The 25,449-nt window shown below is 44.6% G+C and overlaps 4 protein-coding genes across 6 annotated transcripts; 2 read left to right on the forward strand and 2 right to left on the reverse strand.

The window, feature by feature from the left end:
• Window positions 1–10,330: 10,330 nt before the first annotated feature.
• fahd1 (FAH domain containing oxaloacetate decarboxylase 1) lies at window positions 10,331–11,341 on the reverse strand. Its single transcript, XM_088358550.1, has one exon. The coding sequence runs from the start codon at window positions 11,189–11,191 to the stop codon at window positions 10,529–10,531; it is 663 nt and encodes a 220-aa protein (XP_088214676.1). The 5' UTR covers window positions 11,192–11,341; the 3' UTR covers window positions 10,331–10,528.
• A 345-nt stretch (window positions 11,342–11,686) lies between these two features.
• hagh (hydroxyacylglutathione hydrolase) lies at window positions 11,687–15,700 on the forward strand. The gene is made up of 9 exons (XM_088358549.1): window positions 11,687–11,846; window positions 12,206–12,390; window positions 13,730–13,794; window positions 13,920–14,037; window positions 14,099–14,207; window positions 14,372–14,475; window positions 14,666–14,767; window positions 14,856–14,935; window positions 15,029–15,700. The coding sequence occupies exons 1-9, from the start codon at window positions 11,780–11,782 to the stop codon at window positions 15,126–15,128; spliced, it is 930 nt and encodes a 309-aa protein (XP_088214675.1). The 5' UTR covers window positions 11,687–11,779; the 3' UTR covers window positions 15,129–15,700.
• Window positions 15,701–16,380: 680 nt separating this feature from the next.
• On the reverse strand, window positions 16,381–20,434 carry ciao3 (cytosolic iron-sulfur assembly component 3). 3 transcript variants are annotated; one of them, XM_088358548.1, is made up of 11 exons: window positions 20,414–20,434; window positions 19,609–19,704; window positions 19,396–19,539; window positions 19,143–19,272; window positions 18,861–18,995; window positions 18,583–18,701; window positions 17,589–17,718; window positions 17,452–17,524; window positions 17,250–17,387; window positions 17,025–17,182; window positions 16,381–16,765 (listed from the first exon to the last, which is right to left on the reverse strand). In XM_088358548.1, exons 1-11 carry the CDS (start codon window positions 20,414–20,416, stop codon window positions 16,524–16,526), a joined length of 1,368 nt encoding a protein of 455 aa, XP_088214674.1. In that variant the 5' UTR covers window positions 20,417–20,434; the 3' UTR covers window positions 16,381–16,523. The 3 variants fall into 3 exon arrangements, with proteins under 3 accessions (XP_088214674.1, XP_088214671.1, XP_088214672.1); XM_088358545.1 differs by lacking the exon at window positions 20,414–20,434 and adding an exon at window positions 20,175–20,321; XM_088358546.1 differs by lacking the exon at window positions 20,414–20,434 and adding an exon at window positions 19,812–20,042.
• A 107-nt stretch (window positions 20,435–20,541) lies between these two features.
• On the forward strand, window positions 20,542–25,381 carry e4f1 (E4F transcription factor 1). Its single transcript, XM_088358542.1, has 14 exons — window positions 20,542–20,644; window positions 20,864–20,985; window positions 21,113–21,188; window positions 21,409–21,584; window positions 21,671–21,791; window positions 21,875–22,027; window positions 22,183–22,376; window positions 22,444–22,665; window positions 22,782–22,881; window positions 23,080–23,297; window positions 23,547–23,745; window positions 23,819–24,000; window positions 24,225–24,287; window positions 24,685–25,381. Exons 1-14 carry the CDS (start codon window positions 20,557–20,559, stop codon window positions 25,060–25,062), a joined length of 2,292 nt encoding a protein of 763 aa, XP_088214668.1. The 5' UTR covers window positions 20,542–20,556; the 3' UTR covers window positions 25,063–25,381.
• Window positions 25,382–25,449: the final 68 nt, after the last annotated feature.

Here is a 25,449-nt window from a genome sequence, read left to right on the forward strand (position 1 = left end):
ACTCAAGTTGAGTGAGATGCCTGCTGCACTTTTACGACAAGGGCTCCGTTGCCAAATGAACGGAAAACTCTCACACTGAGTGAGGCCTCAAAGTAAAAATATGCCTGATGGGGAAGCGTGGAAGCAGTTTGGGATGTGGCTTTCTTTGGAGGAATCCACAAGACACTTTGAAGGGCGCCATGTGCTCCCTGATGCTCGGCACACTTTGCTCCTCCATCTGGGCTCCTGAGAGTGATTTGCACCTCGCTTTCATGCTTGTTTTGCTTTTTATTCTCTGCCCAAAGCAAAGCAACTTAGCTCAGCATGCTTTTAATATGAAGAACGGTCACCAGCCACTTGTTGGATGTGTTTACTCACGCAAGGAGACGTCGAAGAGGTGACTTGACTTCATCTCGCAAGTTGCGCACTGCGGCAAGTCTGCTTACTGTGCGATTGCTTTCATGCATACCGCCATTGTGATGGGAAAACACAAACTCGTGGATTGAATTCACCATTTCTCCCATAAGTATCTTCTGCAATCACTGCTATAGCCTGGTTTTCAAATATATCAAACTGTGGCAACACTGGCAACAGCCTCAAGGGCCAATCACACAAAAAGCCTTGTCTTAAATATTCTACAAGGTCATGTCAGATTTCAATCACTGCTCTGTATTAAATATATTTTTAGAAAAGGCAACAACATTCAACGCCCAAGTAACTCCTCTCATGAACCCTTCTGCTTTCTCTCCTCGTAAAAACTTTAATTTCTTTGGTCAAGGTTTAAGTAGACTTCAAGAACAATGTAGAAATGCAACAAGAATGTCAGTTTGTGCCTATTTCTGTACAAGGGAGACGTAAATCACTTTTCCACTGCTGGAGCTGCTGTGCTCTTTGTTAAGCGCATTTTCCCTCACTGCCTTTTTTTGGCATCAGTGCACCTGGCGTGAGGTCACTGCCCAGTGACAACATGACGGGCTGCAGGCTCGGTCCCACGACGGATGCCCGTTCACAGATTTCTGCATGCGCTGAATATTAAAGCAGAGCTGGGCCAAGCTCTAAGTACTAAATTGAAAATGAAATGGGTCCCAAGCACGAGCCTTGGGGCACCCCTTTGGTAAGTTTCTTGGATCAAACACCTGTTGTTGATTTGATGCTTCAGAAACATTCAACTGTTGCACATTGAAAATTCTAGAAATCAACTGAAGTTCACACATGATGGTTTATACAGTGCTGCCTTTTCGATTCAACCCGAAGCTTAAACATACATCTTTTACAAAAGTACACAGAGTGACTTGTGTGCAGCTCGACACGCCCTCCAGGTGAGCGACGATGCAGCCGTGCCGCTTTTGATTGATCCTGAAAGCAGAGAGGCCTGTGGGAATGCGCCGTAACCCAATCGGGAGCAGATGTGCATCAATAGGACGTCTGCAAAGTCCAAATCTCCAAGCATTAACACCAACACAATCATTATTTTTATTTTCAAAGCAGACAACGCAGCTGGAATGGAAAATGAATCTCGCAGTGTATCCATCTTTTGTCCTGATACAGAAAGCTGGTGTCAGAGCGTGACTCCATCCAAACGCTGGCGGGGGGAAACATGTCCCGACTCATCCAAACAAGTGGCCTCATGTAGTCTGTGTTTCTCGAGGAACCACAGATGGTCGCTGCGAAACCGAGCCCAGCACAAACATCAACTTGAACTCCGTTTTTTAAGCGAACCTTCCATGAAGGGTTGGCACCTGTGTCTGAAAGAAATCCTGTAAATTTTGACCATTGAATCAACTTGTAAGCAATGGCGCTCATTGCCGATCTAACCCAAAATAAAAATCACCCATCTACGCTGCAATTGTATAGGTCTAATTAGTAAAAATGACACTTATTAGTTATTTGTTTTATTAATTGCTTCATCTAATAGCAGGGCTTTTTTATTTTTTTATTTGTCAACGTTTTTTTTTTGTCATGGACACCTAGGGGCAGTATTAGGAGGAAAAGGGGGAATAAATAATTAGGTTCCGTTTGCCTATGTAGAATAAAGTCTGTAAGAATAACCAAATGTAGTAATGTAAAGTGTAATGTCAAACAACTTACTTGATTCCTTAGAATGTGGTGGCTGGTGGGCGCTTTGCTTGTGCTTTTGCTGCTTCCTGCTCTTGGCTAGGTTCGATTTTGATGTTTTTTAGACTTGGCGTGATCATCTAATGCGGTTTTACCTTCATATTTGAGGAGAATCTTCGCTGGGCACAGGGAGCAGCTAGCATAAAATGGATCGCTTGGGCATGATCTTAGCCACAGCGTATTTCTCCTGTTTTAACCCATCCATCCACTTTTTTCTATACTGCTTGTCCCCATGGGGATCACGGGCGTGCTCGAGCCTATCCCAGCAGTCATTGGGCTGGGGACACCCTGAACCGGTTGCCAGCCGATCGCAGGGCACACAGAGACGAACAACCATCCACACTCGCACTCACAACTAGGGGCAATTTGGAGCGGTCTATTGGACTACCAAGCAGGTTTTTGGGATGTGGGAGGAAACCGGAGTGCCCAGAGAAAACCCATGCGGGCACGGGGAGAATATGCAAATTCCACACTGGGAGGGTCGAAGGTGGAATCGAACCGGCACCCTCTTAACTGTGAGGCGGATGTGCTAACCAGTGCGCCACCGAGCCACCCCGTCATTGTTTAAACATGTCGAGCGTTTTTATTTTTTCTTTACTGGCTTGTCTAGTGCCCTCGTCATCTGTCTCTCCACCCATTTTCACGACATAATTTCACTCTTTTTAGTCACTGGATCCTTTCCTTATCTCACACACGATCCGTTTTCACCTCATCATTCCGAATTAGCCGCCACTGCCAGTCGCCCCACCACCACAAATGAGTATGCTAGAGCCAATAAGGCTGTGCACAAGTTTTTGGACGTAGGCACACTACAATTAAACTGAAATACACATTTTGCACAACATGTACGAAAATCCGAGACATCTCAGTGTCCCGGATTTTTTTTTTCTGGGACAGACCATGAAAATCCAGGACAATCAAGAAAATCCGGCACAGGTGGCAATACTACTTCCATGTGAGTTAATTTTGATCCCTTTTAAGTTGACTGCCAAACTCAGTATAAAACATAGAGAATTTGTGTCGTAAACAAGCACCTGCTTTATAATCGCCGCTGCTAGCTTAAGCTAACACATACAAAACAGCACCAAAGATGTGCTAGCGTTAGCGTTAATAGCCATGGACAGACTCACATTCTTTATCCTCTGCAAGAACTCACTCACTTGTCTGTATGACTGTATTACACTGCCTCCTGGTGGCCAAGTATACCAGAATTTTCCAGAATGTTCTATTTAGTTATCCATCCATCCATTTTGTTACTACAAACTAAAAAAATAAGAAAAAAATGTCTGTACAATTTTCATTACTAAAGAATGCATACGTTTTAAAGATGTAAAACATGATTAAATACAAATCAAATGCACTTCAAATTCTCATGATTTACAAGTAAAAGGAATCCAGTAGATCCACAATTTATGTGCCGATTTGAAATGCACACAAATCTTGTCTGTACGGAAAAGGATTAAGGCCAGTAAAGAAAAAAAATGAGGGTACAGCATACAGGATTCTGGCTTTTTTTTCTTCAAAATTCTGACTTTTAAGTGAGAATTCCCACTTTAAAGTCAGAATTCTCACTTTAAAGTCAAAATTCTGTCGTTGAAAACTCTAAATCCACGTTGCCCGCAGGAACGTTCAAAAGAGAACTCACCAGTGATGCACATTGTGATTTAGGAATGTTTTACAAATGATTATTTGAAAATGTACAGAGATTTGGAGTAAAGTGTTTGCTATTGAGATTCAACAACCTCATTATATGTTGCAGGAAATGGGGTCAAAATACAAAAAGTCCTGCCTAGCTACAAAAACAGATATGCTCAAACCTCATTGAATAAAGTACATAAGCAGACAAGTATATTCACATATTAAATAAATAAAAGAAACATTTTAAGCATATAATTATACCTACACACCAAATCAATAAAGAAGACATAACTAGACATTTTTGATAAGTGGTGATGAGAAAGGTTTTTATAACTTTATGATCTGATATATTTCTGAGCACTTTGAAATAACAAATGACTTTTGATATATTGCCTAAATAGCTTAATGACCCTTAAGGAACTGTCTAATGCATGCCTGATGTTTTTTCTCTGCATCATGGACACGGCCAGAGTCGTCTTGACCGTTCAGTACTTGATTGTATCTTATGTTTTGACTAATGCTAGACGCCAGTTTTTGATTACTACTGAACGCTCTGCACAGAGGGAAATAGTTTGCCTAACAAAGAAAAGATACGGTTGGAAGCATGATTAAACTAAGAATAAGCAAAGACATGATGTATCAAAAGAACAGCAATAGAATAATGATGTCACAGCCAAAAGCTAACATAATTTCGTACAAAATGACAAAATTAAAAGAATAAGAATGAGGTACGACAGTGTATGTCCAAGATTGGAGAAGAATGTTCACAGGAAGGTCACGTGGAGATAAAACCAGCAGGCGCCAGAAAGAGCCGCCCAAAGACTCGGCCAAAGATGATCGCCAAGGCCGAAAGACGGGATGGAGGACAACAGCCCCCCTCCACACACACACGCCAACAGCCCTACACACCGAATCGCCCATAACCAGCACCACTCCCAGGCAAGCAGACTCTCCTTCGAACTTGCCCCACCCCGAAGACTCATCACCCATCAATCTCGGCCCACAATGTGCTACTGAATATAAAACTGATCTAACAACCGTGGACTTTGCCTTTTCTGAATGGAGACTTTCCGCTCTTGAAGGGCCCAGCGCTGTATTGTATTTTCCTGAAAACAGAGGTTTTTTGAACAAGAATTGTGATTGAACTCAACCAATCTGTGTAAGTCTAATTTCTGCTTCAGTGTCTTTGCATTTTCCTAAATCTGAAGAAATCCAATGAGCACGCAGTGAGTAAATTGGATAACAGGTGATTGGCAAAGGCTTTTGCCGTGAGGCGCAGATAACGCGCTCCCTAAATTGTGGACAGAATCCAGCAAAGTTGATACACTATTAAAAAAAAACTGTTTTGGGTATAAAACAGTCATTTGAGTTGGAAAAACTTTAATATAAGTTAGTCATTTATGACAACAATGTTAGCGCAACAAAGCAAGCAAGTTGATTTTACTTGCCTTAAAAAAAACAAGGCACAATTTTTGTTTACACCGTCCGCTATCATTTTTCTCTGCTGGTCAAAATTGGCATTGGCCTGTAAAGGAAAATTCTATGGCGCTAGATTAGGGTCAAAAGCTTTGTAGTTGAAAAAACAAAACTCGTATTTGGGAAAAAAAACTTGAACTGAAAATAAACGTGCTGATCTTAAAACTTGAAAATAACACAATGTATTCAAAATAAAAATACTTGTTTGAAAGTTTTTTCGAGTTGAAAATAGTTTTGCTTGGTCTTGGTCATATTTTTAAATAAACAATTTATTTTCAGGTTACACCTGAATTTATTTTTCAAGATTTTAGGTATTTTTTCAGTTGCATGTTTTACATTTTCAGATTCACCTTTTTTTTTTCAGGTTCAACTGAAAGCGACAGCGCTTTCAGGGACCGTAGGAACTAAAACAAATGAAAATTGACGCCTATATACGGCATAGTCATGACATTGCCAGCCTTAGATTTGATGCCTGTGACAAATCTATATTTAAATACCCATTTGTGACAGTATTGAGCACAAAAAGAGATCTAAGGGCGATCGAATTAGCCACATTTTGCAGTTCGGCAGCCACATTTCAAGTAGTATTATGCCCGATTTTGACACGGCTCTTTGAAAGCAGCGCGGTGTCCCGCTCTCCTATGGGGTCGAGAGCTACTACCCAAATTCACCGAGCGCAGATACAATTGACTCAGGCTACTGTGGGTGTTTTTCGCATCCCATGCACTCCTACAGCCCAGACAGCCTCAAATCGGCATCAAATTTCATTTGTTTTAGTTCAGCTGTCTATGGCGGGTGGTTCCAAGCCTTCCAGTTCACTCGTGATTCCACGCCCCGCTCAGCTAGTACCACGCCCCTACGCCAGAATCGGGTCAAAAGTACCGTAATTTCCGGTGTATAAGCCGCGACTTTTTTCCAAACTTTTGAACCCTGGGGCTTATAGTCAGTTGCGGCTTATATAAGATTTTTTTCGTGATTTTTCAAGAGATTCAAGAGATTCAAGAGTTTTTTATTCGCCATGTTTGAGCGTGCCAAACAAGGAATTTGACTTCGGTAAATCACAGCCTCTGTTCAACATTTAGGTGACTAACAACAACACTCAGCACATGTGAAGAACGAAAGATATTCTCAAACATCCCCAGATCTTAAACTCCCAAGAGGGCAAGGGAAAACTCAAAACTCCAGCTATGGGAAATGAGAAACCTTGAGAAAAGTCCACAGATGGGAGGGTCCCTCTTCTAGGATGACCAGGCTGCAATGGATGCAGAGAGGACACATAGTACAAACAGTGTAAACAAAAAAGGTGTGGAAAGCAGGATGTTATTGCACAGTAATGACTCTGAGACTCTAAGAGTGGTGTGAGTTCATCAGAGCGACAGCCTGGGGGAAGAAGCTGTCTCTGTGTCTGCTGGTTTTAGTGTACAGAGCTCTATAACGGCGTCCGGAGGGGAGTAGTTCAAACAGGCTGCAACCTGGGTGCGAAGGGTCTGTTGAGATGTTACTTGCACGTTTCCTGGTCCTGGTCAGGTACAAGTCTTGAATAGATGGGAGGTTGATTCCAATTATCTTTTCTGCAGTCCTTATTGTCCGTTGCAGTCTGTGCTTGTCTTGTTTGGAGGCCGATCCAAACCAGACAGTGATGGAGGTGCAGAGGACAGACTGGATGATGGCAGTGTAGAAGGTCTTCAGCAGCTCCCACGGCAGGTTGAACTTCTTGAGCTGTCTCAGGAAGTACAGCCTCTGCTGGGCCTTCTTCCGGACAGAGTCTATGTGGCCGGTCCATTTCAGGTCCCGAGAGATTGTGGTTCCCAGGAACTTGAAGGTGTCTGATGAGAGAATAGTATTACTGAGGATAGTGAGGGGTGAAAGTGGTGAAGGGCCTCGCCTGAAGTCCACTGTCATCTCCACGGTCTTGAGCGGGTTCAGGTCCAGGTGGTTTCGGCTGCACCAGTGGACCAGCCGCTCCACCTCCTGTCTGTATGCAGTCTCATCACCGTTCTGGATCAGTCCGATGAGAGTGGTGTCGTCTGCATACTTCAGGAGCTTCACAGAAGAGTCACTTGCGGAGAAATCGTTGGTGTAGAGGGAGAAGAGCAGTGGGGAGAGGACGCACCCCTGAGGGGCTCCAGTGTTGGTAGTCAGAGTGTCAGATGTGATGCTCCCCAGCCTCACACGCTGTCTCCTGTTGGTCAGGAAGCTGGTGATCCACTGACAGGTGGAGGCAGGCACCGCGAGCTGGATGAGCTTCTGTTGGAGGATGTCAGGAGCGATGGTGTTGAACGCCGAGCTGAAGTCCACAAACAGGATCCTTGCGTACTTTCCTGGGGTGTCCAGGTGTTGCAGGATGTAGTGCAGACCCATGTTGACCGCATCATCCACCGACCTGTTTGCCCGGTAGGCAAACTGGAGGGGGTCCAGCAGGGGGCCCGTGACATCCTTCAGGTGGTTCAGCACTAACCTCTCGAAAGATTTCATGACCACAGATGTCAGTGCAACAGGTCTATAGTCATTCAGACCTGTGATGGCGGGCTTCTTGGCCACTGGAACGATGGTGGAGCTCTTGAAGCACGCGGGCACCTCACACAGCTCCAGGGAACGATTGAAGATCCGTGCAAAGGTGGGCGCCAGCTGCTCAGCGCAAACTTTCAAGCAGGAAGGTGACACGCCGTCTGGGCCCGGTGCCTTCCTGATCTTTTGTCTTCGGAACATCTGGCGCACTTCCTCCTCACGAATCTGGAGTGCGGGCGCGGCCTCTGCAAGAGAGAGAGTCGGTGACCACGGTGATGGAGGTGTGGACAGAGCAGTTGTGGGGGGAGGTGAGTATGTGGATTGTGCTGCAGGAAGTCCCGTTGTGTGGGAGGACCGATCAAACCTGCAGTAGAACCTGTTTAGCTGGTTAGCGAGCCTTGGGCTCTCCACAGGACAGGGGTTCGTTTCTTGAAGCCCGTGATGCTCTGCAGGCCTTTCCACACTGTTGAGGGATCAGGATTGGCAGAGAGGTGTCTCTCCAGGCTCTCCCCGTAACACCTCCTGGCTTTCCTGACCTCTCGGTTCAGTGTGTTTCTGGTCTGCTTGAACAGGTCCCGGTCGCCGCTCCTGTCGGCCTCCTCCTTGACTTTGCGCAGCCTCCTAAGGTTCGGTGTAAACCAAGGTTTGTCGTTGTTGTACGTGCAGAAGGTCTTAGTCTGCACACACAGATCCTCACAAAAACTGATGTATGATGTGACAGTGTCAGTGAGTTCATGCAAGTCTGAATCTGCAGCTTCGAAAACTCTCCAATCGGTGCAGTCAAAGCAGGCTTGGAGGTTCTGCCTTGACTCCACTGTCCACTTCCTGACAGTCCTTACCACAGGCTTAGAAGTTTTTAGTTTCTGTCTGTAGGCAGGGATCAGATGAACTAGACAGTGGTCCGAGAGTCCTAAAGCTGCACGAGCCACAGAGTGGTATGCATCCTTAATTACGGTGTAGCAGTGGTCCAGTGTCTGTGCCCCTCTGGTGGGACACGTTATGTGCTGTCTGTATCTGGGGAGTCATTTTTGTGATGACTTGATCACTTTTACTCTTAACACTATCATATACAGTAAAAGCTACAAAACAAACTGACAAATAACTCGTTTTCAAATCAGACGAGTAAAAACTGGTCAAATATTTTTAAAAAAAGATATTATTAAAAGTGAAGACAATTTGCAATTCTAGTAATGACACACGAATTTGATGCACAATTTGTCTTTGCGGGCCACATAGAATGATGTGGCGGGCCGTATCTGGCCCCCGGGCCTTGAGTTTGACACCTGTGCTCCAAACCCTTTCTCTTACTCTGCCATGTGACTCAGAGATTACACAAAGCAGTAGCGCTGTTTGGACCATCTGCATTGTATTAAAACCCAATCAATCGGCATTTAAATTCAATTCTTCTGACATTTTGCTCACCAAAAACAAGTTGTAATGAATGTGAACTTTTAATGGATTTTATTCAGAAGGTTACTTTGAACCCTGAGGCGTACTTATGGATTTTTACGGCCTCCGGCCTCCAGGGGGCGCTCTAGCAGGAAGCAAGAGCGAGACAGGCGAAGAAGAGATGATGCGCCGAAGAAGACGTGCTAGTTTGTTTACAACATTTCGCGCATGCAGAACGCGATTAAAACGGACATTACTGAAAGGAAGCTTTTATACACAAACCGTCATTATGGGGGACAAAAGAAATGCATATGATGCCGCTTTTAAGCTAAAGGCAGTCGATGTTGATGACATTGTGTTGTGGCACCCTTTTCTTTATTTCGTGGACCCTAATCATGGAAAATGCGAGAAGAAATTGATAAAAACGATGACGAAAGAGATACTGAGAAAGTGTGTGGCGAAGGATATCTAACGCTATTCCAATCGGAAATTGAGGAGGAAGACTTCGACGGTTTCAGTGCACAGGAGGAAGATGAAGACGATGAAGCTCTTTTTTTTACTTTTACTTTAACCAGCCCTGTTAGTGCTGTGCTACCGTGTTGCTGCTGTGTTACCGCCGCGTCACAGGCAGTGTTTGGAAAGGAATGTTAAGGTATGTTATTAAAACTTTAAAAAAGCTTTCTGTGTCCAGTATTTCTTTGTTAATAACACGCGTGCACACTTCCGTGTTGCCGCGGTATTACTGCCGCGTCACAGGCAGTGTTTGGAAAGAAATGTTAAGGTATGTTATTAAAACTTTAAAAAAGATTTCTGTGTCCAGTATTTCTTTGTTAATAACACACTTCCGTGTTGCTGCGGTACTACTGCTGTGTCACAGGCAATGTTTAGAAACACATGTTAAAGCATGTTATTCAAACTTCAAAAAGGCTTTCTGTGTACTGTCTTTCTTTGTAAAAAACTCATGTGCACGTGCGGCTTATACACCGGAAATTACGGTATACAGCTCACCAAGATTTGAACCTGTAAAAAAAGAGGCGAATCTGCAAAAACAAGAGTTGAACCTGAAAAAAAGGTGAATCTGAAAATATAAAACATGCAACTGATAAAAAGAAGACCTCAAATCCTGAAAAATAAATTGAGGTGAAACCTGAAAATAGTTTATTTAAAAAAAATGACTAAGGCGAAGCAAAACTATTTTCAACTCGAAAAAACGTTCAAACAAGTATTTTTATTTCATTACATTGTTTTATTTATCAAATTTTAAACAGCACGTTTTTTTCAGATTCAAGTTTGTTTTTTTCTCCAAGTACGAGTTTTGTTTTTTCAAGTACAAAACGTTTGACCTCAAATTACCTCCTTAAAATTCGCCCCTCAGTCATAATTTGAACAACTTTCTGTTGAGTTTTTATTCAGTTGACCACCGCTAGTGAGCTTTCCTCTCAACTCTGAAAGTCATCGTGACGACTCCATCGATGCCTGCCCACAGCTCGTCGTGCTCCTGAACGGCCGACACCCCTTTAGGGGTCCCGGTGAGGATCAGGTCGCCCTCATCCAGGGTGATGAAGTCGCTGATGTAGCTGACGAGGTAGGGGATGGAGAAGATCATGTGGGAGGTGCAGCCACTCTGCCTCAGCTGCTCATTGACTTTCAACCACAGATTGACGTTGCCCGGCTCGGGGATGCGCTCCTTGGGGATGAATTCGCTCACCGGGCAAGAGGTGTCGAAAGCCTTGGCCAGCGTCCAGGGAAGACCTTTGGACTTGCACTCGTCCTGCACGTCCCGGGCCGTCATGTCCAAGCACAGCGCGTAGCCGGCTACGTGGTCCATAGCGGTGGACTGTGGGATGGCCGCGCCCCCCTTGCCGATCACAACACCGAGCTCCACCTCGTGGTGCAGGTTGCTGGAGTAGAAGGGCACTAGGATCGGGGAGCCCTCCCGAACGTAGGCGGAAGGCGGCTTCAAAAACAGTACCGGTTCCGTGGGGACGGCGTTTTTCAGCTCTTTGGCGTGCTCCGCGTAGTTTCTGCCCACGCAAATGATCTTTCTTCCCCATTCCCAAAATCGGGATATATTTCCTGCCGACATTGTTGGAAAAACTGGAAAAATGTCAAATGCCGCAGCTTTCGAGCAGTGTGCACGAGTTGAAGTCAACTTTGACCGACACCCGATGCAACTGTAAACGTTAAGCTACGGCGAGTCGTAAGGGACAGGTTGGAACCTATTTGTATATGTATAAAAGAAAAAATCTATAGTGCTGCCTTTGTTTTATTTAACAAAAATGAAGTAAAACACACAATCGTATACGTAAGAAATAAACATTGAGTGTTTTTATTGCTTGCATAAAACGCAACACACACTGCCGACCGCTCTCCCGAATGTGATTGGTCGAGCTAAGTAAGCGAATGGCAACGATACGGAAATGAACTAAAACCTAACGTTTTCTGTTGTGATGTCGTGATAACTATATTATGTCTTTAAATGACAACCACATAAATGTCATGGTGGATTTTGTTGTTTAAATAAATAAAAAATAAAAAGCATTTAACACCTTCCCCCATCCATTCCCCCGATTTTGATTGGTAGAGTCTGCGAGGTGAGTGGTGACGAACCCGGAACTGAACCGCAACCAAACTTTTTGCTCACCGCTAACTGATAGGTTTTCTGCGTTTTGGAATGTTACTGAAATCACTCGTAGGGAGTACCTGCACTCTAGTAGGAGCGACCACAGCTTTAAAACTTGGTAGGACACACTCCATGTCGCACTCGGCAGTCTTGTGGGGCTTATCGTCTTAAATTGTTGTTGCATTACGACACATTTTTTCGTTTTATGACACATGGTGTAGACTAGTTCTTACATGAACACAGCTGGTCTCCTGTCAGTTACTGTCTCTTACACACACACACACACACACACACACACACACACACACACACACACACACACACACACACACACACACACACAATTATCGTCTTCACATTGTTGTTGAAGATGAGGTATCAAATAGGTGCAGAAAACAGCGTGCTTTACGTGGACACACGTCATTTAAGGTTAACCGAGTGTCAATGATTGACTCGTGCGTTGTCCCGATTGCGAAGCACCTGTGGAAGTCAAGGCCCAAGCAGCGGCTCTCCTGCACGACACCGTGAGAAAAACGTCAGTGGTGGAGCAAGCCAACATGAAGATTGAACTTCTGCCAGCTCTCACTGACAACTACATGTACCTGCTCATCGACACGGACACCAAAGAAGCAGCAATCGTTGACCCCGTGGAACCTGTGAAGGTCTGTCGTAATTTGTAGTTGAGATGAGTTTAAACTTTGCTCAGGGTCAGTGAGGCCTTCTCTGATCACCTACAGTCACAGGGAGAATATATGTATAATTTTTTTGAATGAAGTAATACAAGTTGTGTTCTAAACACCAGAGATGGGGACTCGAGTCACTGTGACTTGGACTCGAGTCGACTCGAGTCGCTGTTTTGATGACTTGACTTGACAAAAAAAGAAAAAACTTGAGACTCGACTTGGACTTGGAAGTTAAAGACTCGGGACTTGACTTGAGACACGATGACTTGAATGACTTCAGTGTTATTTAGTTTATGTTTTCAGTTTGAATATAGAATTAATAATACATTTTAAAAAATAATCGATAACACGGTAGGAGCGCAGGCTGAGAATGGCGTTGTCATGATTGGATCACTACCCTGTCAATCAATCAGTCGTGCCCTCTTTACCTACCGAACGTGTTTATTGGAGAATCATGCCCCTTTATATCAGACATGCGCAAACATGTCAGCGGGAGCGGTACCGCGAGTCATCGCCTTCGGCTATAGCAATTACTTTTATGACGGCAAAAGACGGACAGCACAGTGCAAGATATGCAACAAAAACATTTCTGACAATGTTGAAAATTGAAGTTTATAGAGCTCTGGTGTCTCCAGATGTTACAGATGAAACATAAAATGTTTCTAATGCTCTTTGTGTTTTTTCTTTCAGATTTTTTTTCTGATTATTTTTTCATATTTGCAACTCAAATGTGTCAGACACTGTCGTCAGATGTTCATTTGTTGAGATTGAGCTGTCAATAAATCATTGTATGAGGTAATTTCTTTTTTGTTTGATTCCATGGTGTATTTTACTGAATATCAATAATTACAGTGCAAATCCAAATTAATGTCATATTTTTTAAACAGGTTAGACACATTGGACAATGATGGTTACTTAAAGTTACTGATATCTTGTCTTTTCACTACTAAGATCAGATTCTGCGGGTAAAATTGCAATAATAAGGTGACTTGACTTGGACTTGACTTGGCCCATTTAAGGACTTGACTTGGACTTGACCTATTTAAGGACTTGACTTGACTTGCCCAAGAAAAAAATGACTTGGGACTTACTTGAGACTTGAAGGTTAAGACTTGAGACTTACACATGTGTCACTTGGTCCCATCTCCGCTAAACACACAGTGTTTAATCCGAATATCTGAGCTGTCTGAACAACAAAAACCACCGTCGTAATATATGCTCAGCCTCGTTTCTTGAATTGGTCTAGTTCAGGCCAGTTTCTCTGAAACTCGCCGTATACGTGTTATATAAAATTGACCTTTGCTGTTTTTAATTGCAGGTTGTGGAGGCAGTTAGAAAACATGGCGTAAGGCTCACAACAGTATTGACCACCCATCACCACTGGTAAGCCGCATAGCAAACACACTGGAGGGAAACGCGCTTGTGCTATAAAAAACTGGACTTGAGGAACACTTGACATTCATTATTCAACATTATTCATTTCTGAATTTGAGCACCGTTGTTTTCAGGGATCACGCTGGTGGCAATGAGAAGATGGTAAACCTCATGCCCGGCCTGAAAGTCTACGGAGGAGACAAACGCGTCGATGCCATAACAAAGAAAGTCTCTCACGCCAACAGTTTCAAAGTACGAACATCAACCCGAGCAGCAGAGATATCTCCATCTCTGATGTCGTCTCTGTTCTCAGGTTGGCTCGCTTAACGTCAAATGTCTGTTCACGCCGTGCCACACCACCGGCCATGTCTGCTACTATGTCACCAAAGATGACAGCTCCGAGCCCCCCGCTGTCTTCACAGGTACAACATCCAGTTAGCCTGCTTCGCTGCTACTTCCATCATCGGTCTTACTTGAGCAATCGCAGCAGCCTGCCATGTTAACGGTGATTTTTGTTTGTTTGTTTGTTTGTTTGTTTGTTTGTTTGTTTGTTTGTTTGTTTGTGTTTGTTTTTCCCCACATGCAGGGGACACACTATTTGTTTCAGGCTGTGGGAAATTCTTTGAGGGCACCGCGGAGCAAATGTACAAAGCCTTGATTGAAATTCTGGGACGCCTGCCTTCTGAAACGGTGCCTCTTAAACACTCATAGCTTAATGAAGGATTGTAGCGCCCAAATGTTCAAGTCGCAAACCTAACGTCATCAGACATTGCAAATGTCATGAAACGAGCATGGTCGTCATTAGAAACCTTCAAGTGCTACTTGGCATGGCCGTAACACATAAACAGAGCATGCACACAAATATTTATCTTTCTTTCAGCGAGTCTACTGTGGTCACGAGTACACTGTCGGCAACCTGAAGTTTGCACGCCACGTCGAGCCAGACAACGAGGTCATTCAGAAGAAGTTGGCATGGGCAAAGGTATTTATTTGTCTGTCGCGTACAAGCAATCGTCGCTTCAGTCACATGATCACCGAATTTGTGACGAAAGTTGTGCTTGTTTCCTCAGGAGAAATGCAGCAATGGTGAGCCTACCATCCCATCCACTTTGGCTGATGAATTCACCTTTAACCCATTCATGAGAGTCAAGTATGTCCACCGCACCGAGTCTTTGATGATTTCATCCACAGCAAAGAGAGCGGTCGGAAATGCCGTCAGCATTTTTTTTCCCGCTCAATACAGAGAGAAATCCGTACAAGATCACGTCAAACAGACCGATCCCATCGAAGCCATGAGGAGCCTCCGTAAAGAGAAGGACGCCTTCCGAGTGCCCAAGGAGTGATGTTGCCCGCTGGGACTCAAACCGCTAATAGCACCGCATTACCGAAACTGTCTGCGGGGGGGTAAAATGTGGCCATTGAACAACTGCTTTAGATAAGAACAAATAGTTTTAGTCTTTCTATGTACGTTCTGTAAATATGTATGTTCAAAAACAAATTCAGCTGTTGAAACCACATTTTATTTCCAAGATGGGATGTTTCTACTTAGCGTTCAAGCGATAATTAATGGGAAGTTGTTCATCTGATTACGCATGATTTGAACAGTTCATGCTCAACTCATTGTGTACATATGAAATGTTAGATGGGCTGAACATTTGTTTCAGTACAAAAGTACAAGTATTTACATTGTAAATTTGTAATTATCTAATTGTATCAGGGAGCATGAGGCTAATTGTACACTGTTAGGTCCTTCGCGTATCATAACAACAAAATTATCTGCTAAGCTAATTTATATGTATGTGTTAATTTGGCGGAGAACGCGTTCATTTGCTTTACTTATGCACTGCGTCATCACGATAATCTCGCGAGAACTTGGGCTAAGAGGAATCGTCTTAATAAAATCAAAACCTGTGTACATGTTTTTTTGTCATTAAATTAATTTAGGTCACATTGCCTTGCCCGTGCCTTTTAAGGCGGCCATCTAGCGTTGCCATTTCCGTAAGCGCGTCCAACTCGAGTTCATATTTTCTGCTTCCGCGGCGAAAATGCCACCATGTGTGGCGTATGGTTTTAGCAACACAGTAAACGCGTCCTTGGGAATCTCCACGTTGAGGGTAAACGTTATCTCCAGCTTGGTGAATTTGGTCATTGGCTTCAGTTGTGGACCCTGCTCATCTTCACAGGTAAGAAATACTTAAGCCTTCATTGCTGGGCTTGGGGGAATCATTTTAGGAAAATGTCTTTTCTCTCCTCAAATCACACAGCCAGGTAAGTACGATGTGTCCACCACAGAAATACAAGACGTTTTTTCTTTGCACAAATGGACACAATATGCCTTTTTTAAAAAAAAAAAAAATTTTTTATTTTTATTTGCTTAAAATATATTCGTGTAATTGTTAAATTAAAATGCTCCCGAATCATGCTCGCGAGTCGCCGAGGCTAACGTTGCCCGCTCCCCGAAATATATATACAAATAATTTTCACAACGGATTTACACGATTCACAAAAATGATACTTTCGACGGAAAAAAAAACTCGGGGATCCGCGGAAAATTCTCATCCTGCACAGGTAAGTACGATGTGTCCACCACACAAATACAAGACATTTTTTCTTTGCACATATTCGTGTAATTATGAAATTAAAATGCTCCCGAATCTTGTTCCAATATACATAACTGAATTACTATTTTTTCCACTGAAACGGACACAAATGCAGCGGTCGCATGTAATTGGACAGCATCACCATTTCATGGTGAGCCCATTGGTCATCTTCTCCACGGCGTGGTAGTTGGTGTGCAGCAGCTCTCTGGCGCGCTCTTCGCCGATGCTGCTGAGCCACGACTGGTAGAGTTCGGCCACGCAGACGTCATCTTCCGGCGCTCGGGTTGCTTCTGCTTTATAGAGCGCCTCCACCTGCTGGAGGAACTCCTTTGGGTTCTGACCAGGGCCTGGTTTCAGCTGCCCACCGCCATTAAGACAACCTGAAGATTCACAAAACACGAAGGACCTTAAAATAATATTACAAAAAACATAATATACTATATAGAGTATACTAAACATGAAGTCAAAATGAGGCATGTATAAGATAGCTCGTCAACTCACAATGGTAAAGCGTAAAGATGTCATTTATATTATACTATGGTGCTGTAATACTGTAATACTTTGCATACTTTGTACTTTTATATACTGATTGATATGGTTATGTTGAAGTAATTGTGGATTTTTGAAACTTTGGCCAACCTGAGGGACAGGCCATGACCTCCACAAAGTGGTACGGCGACTTTCCCCTCTTGAGTTTCTGCACCAAGTTCAGGATGTTGCGGAAGCCATACGTGGACGCAAAACTCAGCACCACCGCGCCGTCCTTCTCCAGCGTAACCTCCTGGAAGTCCTTATTCCTGCGGTGGCAGCACCGGCCATGAGCCGCCATCACCTTATATGAGCGCAAAGCATTCGGGGACTCACCTGAGGGTCTTGTAGGTGAGTTCCTTGACCTCCTCTCCAAAAATCTGCTTGGCCGCGTAACTGAAGACATGATGGAGGTAACCGCCCGAGCTGCTGCCGGCGTGGCTGAGGAACTCGCCGTCTTCCACGTTGCTGAAACTGGACGGAGAATCACATCAATAGCATGAAAAGTCAACCTGCCGCCAAAAGTGCTCAAACTCACAGCATGTCAAGAGGTGCAGCCTGCATCTCGTTAAGAGTCACCTTTTCCTCTTCCAGCATTTTCTGAACTTCTCCTAACAAGGAAAAGAGAGACATGGTGTTCCAAGAGACGTACGATGATGGAAGTGGAGACCGTACCGGATGTGATGACGCAGTCCACTTCTCTGCTCTCAGCTTCGCTCTGGTAGAAGTCTGGCCTAGAGGCCTCTAGTTTCTTATCGAAGCAGGGCATCACCACCACGTGGTAGATTTGCTGTGGGCTCAGGCCCTGATAACACACATGACATAGAGCTTCATACAGTATAGGTTACATATTGCCCACGTCAAACCATCGCTTTGCAAAGTAAAAGAAAGAAAACGTGTTTGTGGAGCTGATACTTTAGGCTAGTCAATAATTTGTAAAAATAGCAGAGCCGTGTTGAGCAACTGGCTATAGACTTGAATGGACCGTAGAATAATAAAAATATTTATACTATTTTTACAAAGTCCTAAAATTATTGTATTTTGTTGGGGGGGCAAAGGTGCTTTCTCCTTTTCAAAGCACCGTATTGGCCCGAATATAAGACGACCCTGATTATAAGACGACCCACTCTTTTTCAAGACTCAAGTTTGAAAAAAGACTTTTTGAACACCAAATTTAATTTTTATACAGAAAATAATTACAGTATATCTGAAACAAATGATTATAACAATATATTCGAGAGAAAAAGCATGTTATTTTGCCTTATTCAAATCATGCAAAAACTGTCCATCATATCTGAACATACGTAAACTAAAGTGCAATCACATTTGTAAATGAATGGTTTCTGGTTTTTGAAATGTAAATAAACCTACTGTTTCTCTGTTTTGTTATCTCTTCTCTTATTTTCTTCTCTTTTCTTTCTTACCGCTATTTTTTATTTTTCTCCTTCGTGCTACCGCTATTTTTATTTTTATTCTTCGTGACAGGGGTTCGCTTTGGCCTGGGGAGTTAAGATCAGCATTCGCTTTAAAGATATCTGGCGCCATCTACCGCTGTGAATGGGTAATAATGCCTAGACCCCAAATGTAAGATGACCCCCACTTTTTCAGTCTTATTTCAATGGAAAAAACACTGTCTTATATTCAGGCCAATACGGTATGTGTCTTATACTTGTTGCTGTGCAAAATAGCCTTTAACCAGAGAGCCCATCATAGCCTGAGGGGAGCGGGTGGTGCTGATGTAAGGAAGAATAAACTCTCCGTGTGTCTTCTCCGCATAGCAGATCCAACCTAAGCACACATGGAAAAAAAAAAAATAATCCAGCACAAGTCAGTCTTCATTCTTCAGCAGTTCATAATACACACTTCAGGAGACTTGCACGGAATCGGAATGTCAACAGGAGAGGTGTGAGATCTCTGATGAGCTTCTAGTTTTCTTTTGCAGTGTACCTGGACATGCTGACGTCAGCATGGGCAAAGAACGTCTGTCTTGCTCCTTCCTTTGGAAACGCTCCACAAACTCTCTCTGGCTCTCCAGCAGGCTGAAAGTGCGGCTGAAGCTTGTGTCAAACACGTGATGGACGCCTGCAAAAGCAGCATTGGGAAAAGCTCCAAATGAATTGGTCAAAAATGTCAAAGGTGATTAAATATTACAGTTTAGGTTTTTCACTCAGTCCTCCTGATAATGGTTGGAAGAAGAGAAGACCTTTCTGACCGTGACGTATTCCTTACCGAGGCCTTTGAAGAAAGAGGTGAGCCTCCTCCCCACCTGGCTGCTGCTGAGCCCGTAGAAGGCGGCAAGGGACGCTCGGGACTGAGGTGACACTGACACCACCACCACTTTCTTCTCTGTCTCGCTCACCTGTGGTAGAATGATTCTCTTTGTTATGGGACAGATTGACGACCTTTCGTTTGATTTTACATTGCGTTTGGCCATGAAACAAATCCAACTCATCAGGGCAACACCACCAGCACCACTATTAACCTTGTTGTTGCGCAGCACTTTGAAGAGCTCCTCGTGGCTCTGTTGCGTGATGAGGACACTCTCGGCCGATGTGATGCATCCGCTACAAGCCAAGCAGTCGTTCAGTGTGATCTTTGCTTTCTCAAGCTTCTGCTTCTGCCCAGCCTGTAAACAAGCAAGCCAATTGTGAGAAAAACGTAAGCAGAAAAGACTGAATGATTATTCAATACTCACTTGATTGATTTGGACATAACTGCCATCATCTTCTATCTGGATTTTGGCAACAGACCTGCCCTGTTTCTTCTCAATTTTAACAGGTCTGACACATTCCTACAAAACAGCAACACAAGAGTTAATTGTCAATAATCGACACAAGAAGACCAAAGCGGAGATTCAACACCCCCCCCCCCCCCCCAAAAAAAAATCCGATGGTTTACCATGAAATTGTTTTATAGCTTGCTGACAGTCACCACTTGGCGTAAAATGCGACATTTGCTATTTACTGCGTCATTGTGTTACGTTATGAAAGACAACATCGATGAAGCCTTTTCTCTGCTACTGCAGCACCGTATAGCTAAACAAAATCATGCGTGAAAAAAAATTCCGATGGTTTACCACAAAATTGTTATATTGCTTGCTGACAATCACGACTTAGCGTAAAATGAGGCATTTGCTATTTACATGCGTCAGTATTACGTTATGAATGACATAACATCGACGAAGCATTTTCTCTGCTACTGCAGCACCGTATAGCTAAACAAAATAATGCGTGAAAACACGTAAAATGTATATTTCAACACCTGAGACGGCGTGATAAAATCGTCTAGATCAGTCAGCTGCAGCACACCACTAAAAACAGAAGCCATATCTGCTGCCGTATAGGGATTCGTTGTTTACTTTGATGTCGTAAACAACTTTGAACGATTAGTTTTCCGGCCGGTACAACAAGCTGCATACCAGTAGTTTACTGTTATTTGTGCCCTCGGTAAAATTTTGTAGGTAAATGAAAACAGTAGTAAGCACTGAAAAAAAATACAACCATCTAAATACGACCAAGTCGGTGTCTCTTTTGCGAGGGACACGTACACGCGCAGAGCACGTCGTTATGACGACGGAGTCGTAAATCCGCCATGTTTGCCACCCCGCGGCCGTGTTGCGACAGAGACGGAGACCTCGAACGACATGAATGTCGAAAATAATCTTACGGCACACAAACACGCAAAGGACGGCAGCGAGACCATCACCATACAAACCAACCTCGGAGACGAAGGTTAGTTTCCTATTTTTTAAACATGCCTTATACTTTGTGCTTTGGTGTTTGGGCCTAGCAAGAATTCCCTCAAATGTCGACATTGTTAGCACCTAGTTAGCTAGCAGCAATGAGTCGTTAGTGACACGCTGTTAAACTGTTTCTGTTGAACACATGAACATGCGCACAAGTTACTGCTTAAATGATAAATAATCTAATCTTGTTTGGTCGTTTTACCAGATGAGGACGTGCACAAATGTGGGCGCTGTCAGAACGAGTTTTCTACCTTGGAGGCTTTTATACAACACAAGCTGCGTCACAGTTGCAGACGTGAGCCGAGTAGTCAAGTTGAAGAGCAAACGGTAAGGCCAGCAATTATCTGTTGTGGCTCAATTACCAGAGGCAAACTCCTTCTGTCCTTTGTACATACTTTACCGGTAAAGATGAATGTGATTCTACCTTTGAGAAGTAACATGGTGGTTTCAACAGGTTGAGACTATAAATAGAGACACGCACGGGGTGCAAGAAGCTGCGAGTGAGCCAGAGAGCACAAGCCCTAATGACAGTAAGCAAAACCACTCTTTGCACACTTTTGTATATAATCCATGTAAAAAAGTCACAATAATGCCTATTTTCAGAGAAATGGTAATACTCTTAGTTTTAATTAATGTAATGTAGTTGTAGTTTGCAGCGGTGAGTAACTCCCATGTGTTTCTGATGATTTTTCTTTCCCTATGGCTGTCTTGTCTGTAAGTTGACCCACTTAACGTTGGTTCTGCAAACAGGCGCAAGCACTGCCGCGCTGGGACGAGGATGCAGGAAGAAAATCACCTCTTTGAAGTTATCCCAGGGGTCCGAGACGCCTAAAGACTCCGACATTGTCGAGGGCGATAAGCCCGTTTTCAAAGTCAATGGAGACGGCCGCTACATTTGCCACCTCTGTGACAAGACCTTTAAAACGGTGCGGCAAAAATAAGACTCTTATTACACGGGCGGTACCAAGCATGGGCAGCAATTGAGACTCAAACTTTTTGTTGGGGTTCACAGAGCAACATCTTGAAAACTCATATGAAGACACATAGCGATCAGAAGAACTTTGCGTGCGAACTATGCGGCAACTCCTTCCGCACTAAAGGGTCTTTGATTCGTCACAGCCGCCGTCACTCTGGTATGCTCCAGACCTCAAAGCGTTCTTTGTCTAAAACAAAACAAAAACAAAAAAATGATGTCTGACCGAGTGTTTTGGTCCAGATGAGCGGCCGTACCACTGCGTGCTGTGTGGCCAGTCCTTCAGAGAGTCGGGAGCCCTCACCAGACACCTCAAGTCCCTCACACCCTGCACTGAGAAGATCCGCTTTGTTCAGTGCAAGGAGATTCTGGTGAGCAAGGATGGAAGGAAGAAAGGTATTCACACTAGAAAAAAAAGAAAAATCCCTGCCTCCCGCAATGCCTGCACTCTGTCATTAGCATAGAGTGTAAATTATGTAACAAATGCAACTGGCAAGTCAAGGTGCCACTGTATGCAGTTGAAAGATGCGTTTGGCCCGACATGTATCCAGGACTTGATACTGACATCCTGACGGAGACTGCCCAGCAGCAGCAGGAGGTGGTGGTGGAGGAGGAGCAGCCGGCAGAGGAGCAGGTGATAGAGGCACAAACGGCCGTGGTCAGTTTGGTGGAAGCGGACTCTCAAGAGGTCATCCACCAGGTTCACTTTACCATGGAGGTGGATGGCACAACGCAGGAGCAGCAGGCGAGTGACACCGACACTTACCGCTCACAACATTAGAAACGCCCATGAACTCCGCCTCTCGCCGTAGGTGATGGTGAATCAGTCTCAGGCAGAAGCTCTTGCCGCCGCCGCTGCAGCGGGTGATAACCTCATCTGCCAGGCCATCCTCAACTCCGGCATTGCTCTGAAGACGGAAGAGGAGCGAGTGCCGCAGGCCGTGCACGAACTGGAAAAAATGGTCATTGAGTGTCCCGTCACAGATGGTGCTGACATCCAAGTTAAAGAGGAGTTGGTAGAAGTGGCGGCACGGGTAAGTGGCTAAAGTGGACTGTTTTTACTTCTTTGGCTATGAAATTGATGACCAAGATAGGCTTTCAGACATTTGTAGGCAAACTTTTCCACACTAGGCTTATTTTCTTTTTCCAGGAGGTGGATCAGACAGTCTCTAAATTGTACACATGTCCACACTGTGATCGTTCTTTTAAGGGGCTGAACTACTTCCGCTTCCATGTCAAAGGCCATTTGGGTACGTTTCAATTTGACAATATACTTCAGAAACACAATTGAGGGGGGCGGGGTAATGAAAACATCATGCTTCTTTTGTTTCATGTTGATGGCTTTGCATACTTTGGATTTGTAAACTCTGCTCCCTCCCAGCTGTAAATTGCTTCTTACTTGTCATGCACGTTTTTTTGCAAATTAATGTGTGATGTCGCATTTGCAGGTTACAAGCCCTTCAAGTGCACCCTCTGCCAAAGGGACTTCCTGAGTGGGTACCTGCTGAAGAAGCACATGGAAGTCCACGTCAGCGAGAGGCGCTACAAGTGCGGCGAGTGCGGCAAGCTGTACAAAACGGTCGGACACGTACGGGAGCACATGAGGGCCCACTCGGACGAGCGACCCTACCACTGCGCCAGATGCAAGAAAGCCTACAAGACCAAGGTGAGCTTTCCACCACAATGATTAATCACGCAGCACCCTTCAACTCATCATTTTCACTTCCAGACGGTGTGCAAAAGTGGACGTACACATTAGTAATGTTTAGAGATCTGCGAGTATCGATACCTGATATCAGTATTGGGCTGAAACTGGCTCTATTTCAATGTATCGAGTACTTGCGAGGACGGCCAATACCAAGGTGCCTTCTTGTGGCCACAAGTTCCTTTATCTGTATGTGTCGGCCTGGTTTAGAACGCGCTGCAGGTGCATCAACGGACCCACGGCGAGGAGAAACCATACGTGTGTCAGTTCTGCTTCCGAGGCTTCCGAGAGAAAGGCTCCTTGGTGCGACACACTCGCCACCACACCGGCGAAAAGCCTTTCAAGTGCCCCAAGTGCGGTCGGGGCTTCGCCGAACACGGCACTCTCAATCGCCACATCCGCGCCAAAGGTCTGCTCGGTGCTCAACAAGCAAATTTTGTGTCAACGGGGCCTGATCATCCAGATGGTGTGATGTCCACTAGGGGGCTGTAACAAGGACGAGTCCAGCAAGCACCAGCAGCAGGTGGTGGAGGAGGTGGTGGTCACAGAGGAGCAGCTCTCCGGCGACAACGTGGCTACTGCGGCTATAATCACTGAAGATCCTCACGCGCTGCTGGTGGAGTTCTCCTCCATGGTAGCTGACACGCAGGAGTACATCATCAAGGTGAGACATGCACTTTTGTTTGTGTTTTTTTTTTTTTTCATTCATTTGGGAAGGTACTCACAAGTACCAGTCAAAATCTGAGCAATACAAAAAACACATACAAATAGTTTACTCTTAATGGTGACTTAAATCAGCGGGGTTTACTGAACATTAAATCTAGCATTTGAGAATTGTAGTTTTTGCCACATGCTATTTTGGTCATGCTCTTCCCATATATCGCTCAGACTCAGACAGACGAGGAAGTGCACGAAGACGGTGTTACGCTCATTCAGGACAGTCAAAATGAGGTCAGTGCCAGCAGCTCATCATTCTTTGAACTACTTGACCGTACGTATCTTTGGCTGTGTTTGGAATCCACAGGATAGTGGCCTCCAAGTCTTTTCATATTCTCTGTCAAAACAACATGGACACCAATTTTAATTTAGCTATTTAAAAAAAAAAAAGTTAGTCATTAGCTAAATCGATGAAGCTTCATTTTTAAAGATTTATTCATGATCTGAGTTGAGTTTGCTACCACCGTACAAAGCTTGTATCCCAAATGGAGGCGAGGTCACTCACCCCTCAAGGCAGATAATCAGAAATAGGGAAAGACCACGTGATTCCCAACACAGTTGTAGGCATGCAAAAGTTAGTCCAGCTGCCCGTCTCATGACCCCGTAACCCGGTTCCGGCTGCTCGTACCAGATGGGCAACCACATTGTGAAAGTGGTGCAGCAGATCGTCAGCCAGGCGCACGGCACCGGCGGCACGGGCAGTCACCAGATCATCCTGCGCAACATGAGCGGGAGTGAGGAGGGCGCGTCCATCCTGGACTGTGGCGACACCATCACCATCGCCACCCCTGACAGCCTGACGGAGCAGGTGGCCATGACGCTGGCCTCAGCCATCGGCGATGGCACACTGCTGGCCCGAGCTGTGGAGACCGCGCGGGGGACGGTCGCGATGGTGACCGCAGAGGAGACGGCGCAAGGGCAAATCCAGCTGATGGAGCAGCAGCAGCCCGAGGAGGCCTACGTGATCACCGCGCCACAAGAGGTGGAGATTCAAACCGTCGTTGTGTGATTGAGGACGCGCCACATCGGAGCCACTGCGCCTACAACTGAGGTCCAAGCTCTTCGAACAACAAAGCACAGAAGTTGGCACTTAATTTATGCTCGGGATGGATTCCTTTTTAATGCAAAAGACACTGAAGAAGACATCTTGAAAATTGGTGCAAACAGAATTCATGTTTTTGAAGTCCTCAACCTCTTTTGTCACCCAAGCAGCTCTCGATTCTTGCTGAATGCGAGAGATAAGATTTGTCGCCTTTCGTATCTTCACCCAGCATGTTTTTTGGGGCAGTCCTGATGGTTTGATTTTTTTTTTTTTTTTTTTTGCAGGCCCACTTTTATCTCATTAGTCAACATGAAATAAAACCTATTTTTGTAAAAAAAAAAACTTTGGCAATGT

Source organism: Syngnathus floridae, chromosome 17 (assembly GCF_059516105.1).
Source record: "Syngnathus floridae isolate MCC-2025c chromosome 17, RoL_Sflo_1.0, whole genome shotgun sequence".
NCBI classification, from domain to species: Eukaryota; Metazoa; Chordata; class Actinopteri; order Syngnathiformes; family Syngnathidae; genus Syngnathus; species Syngnathus floridae.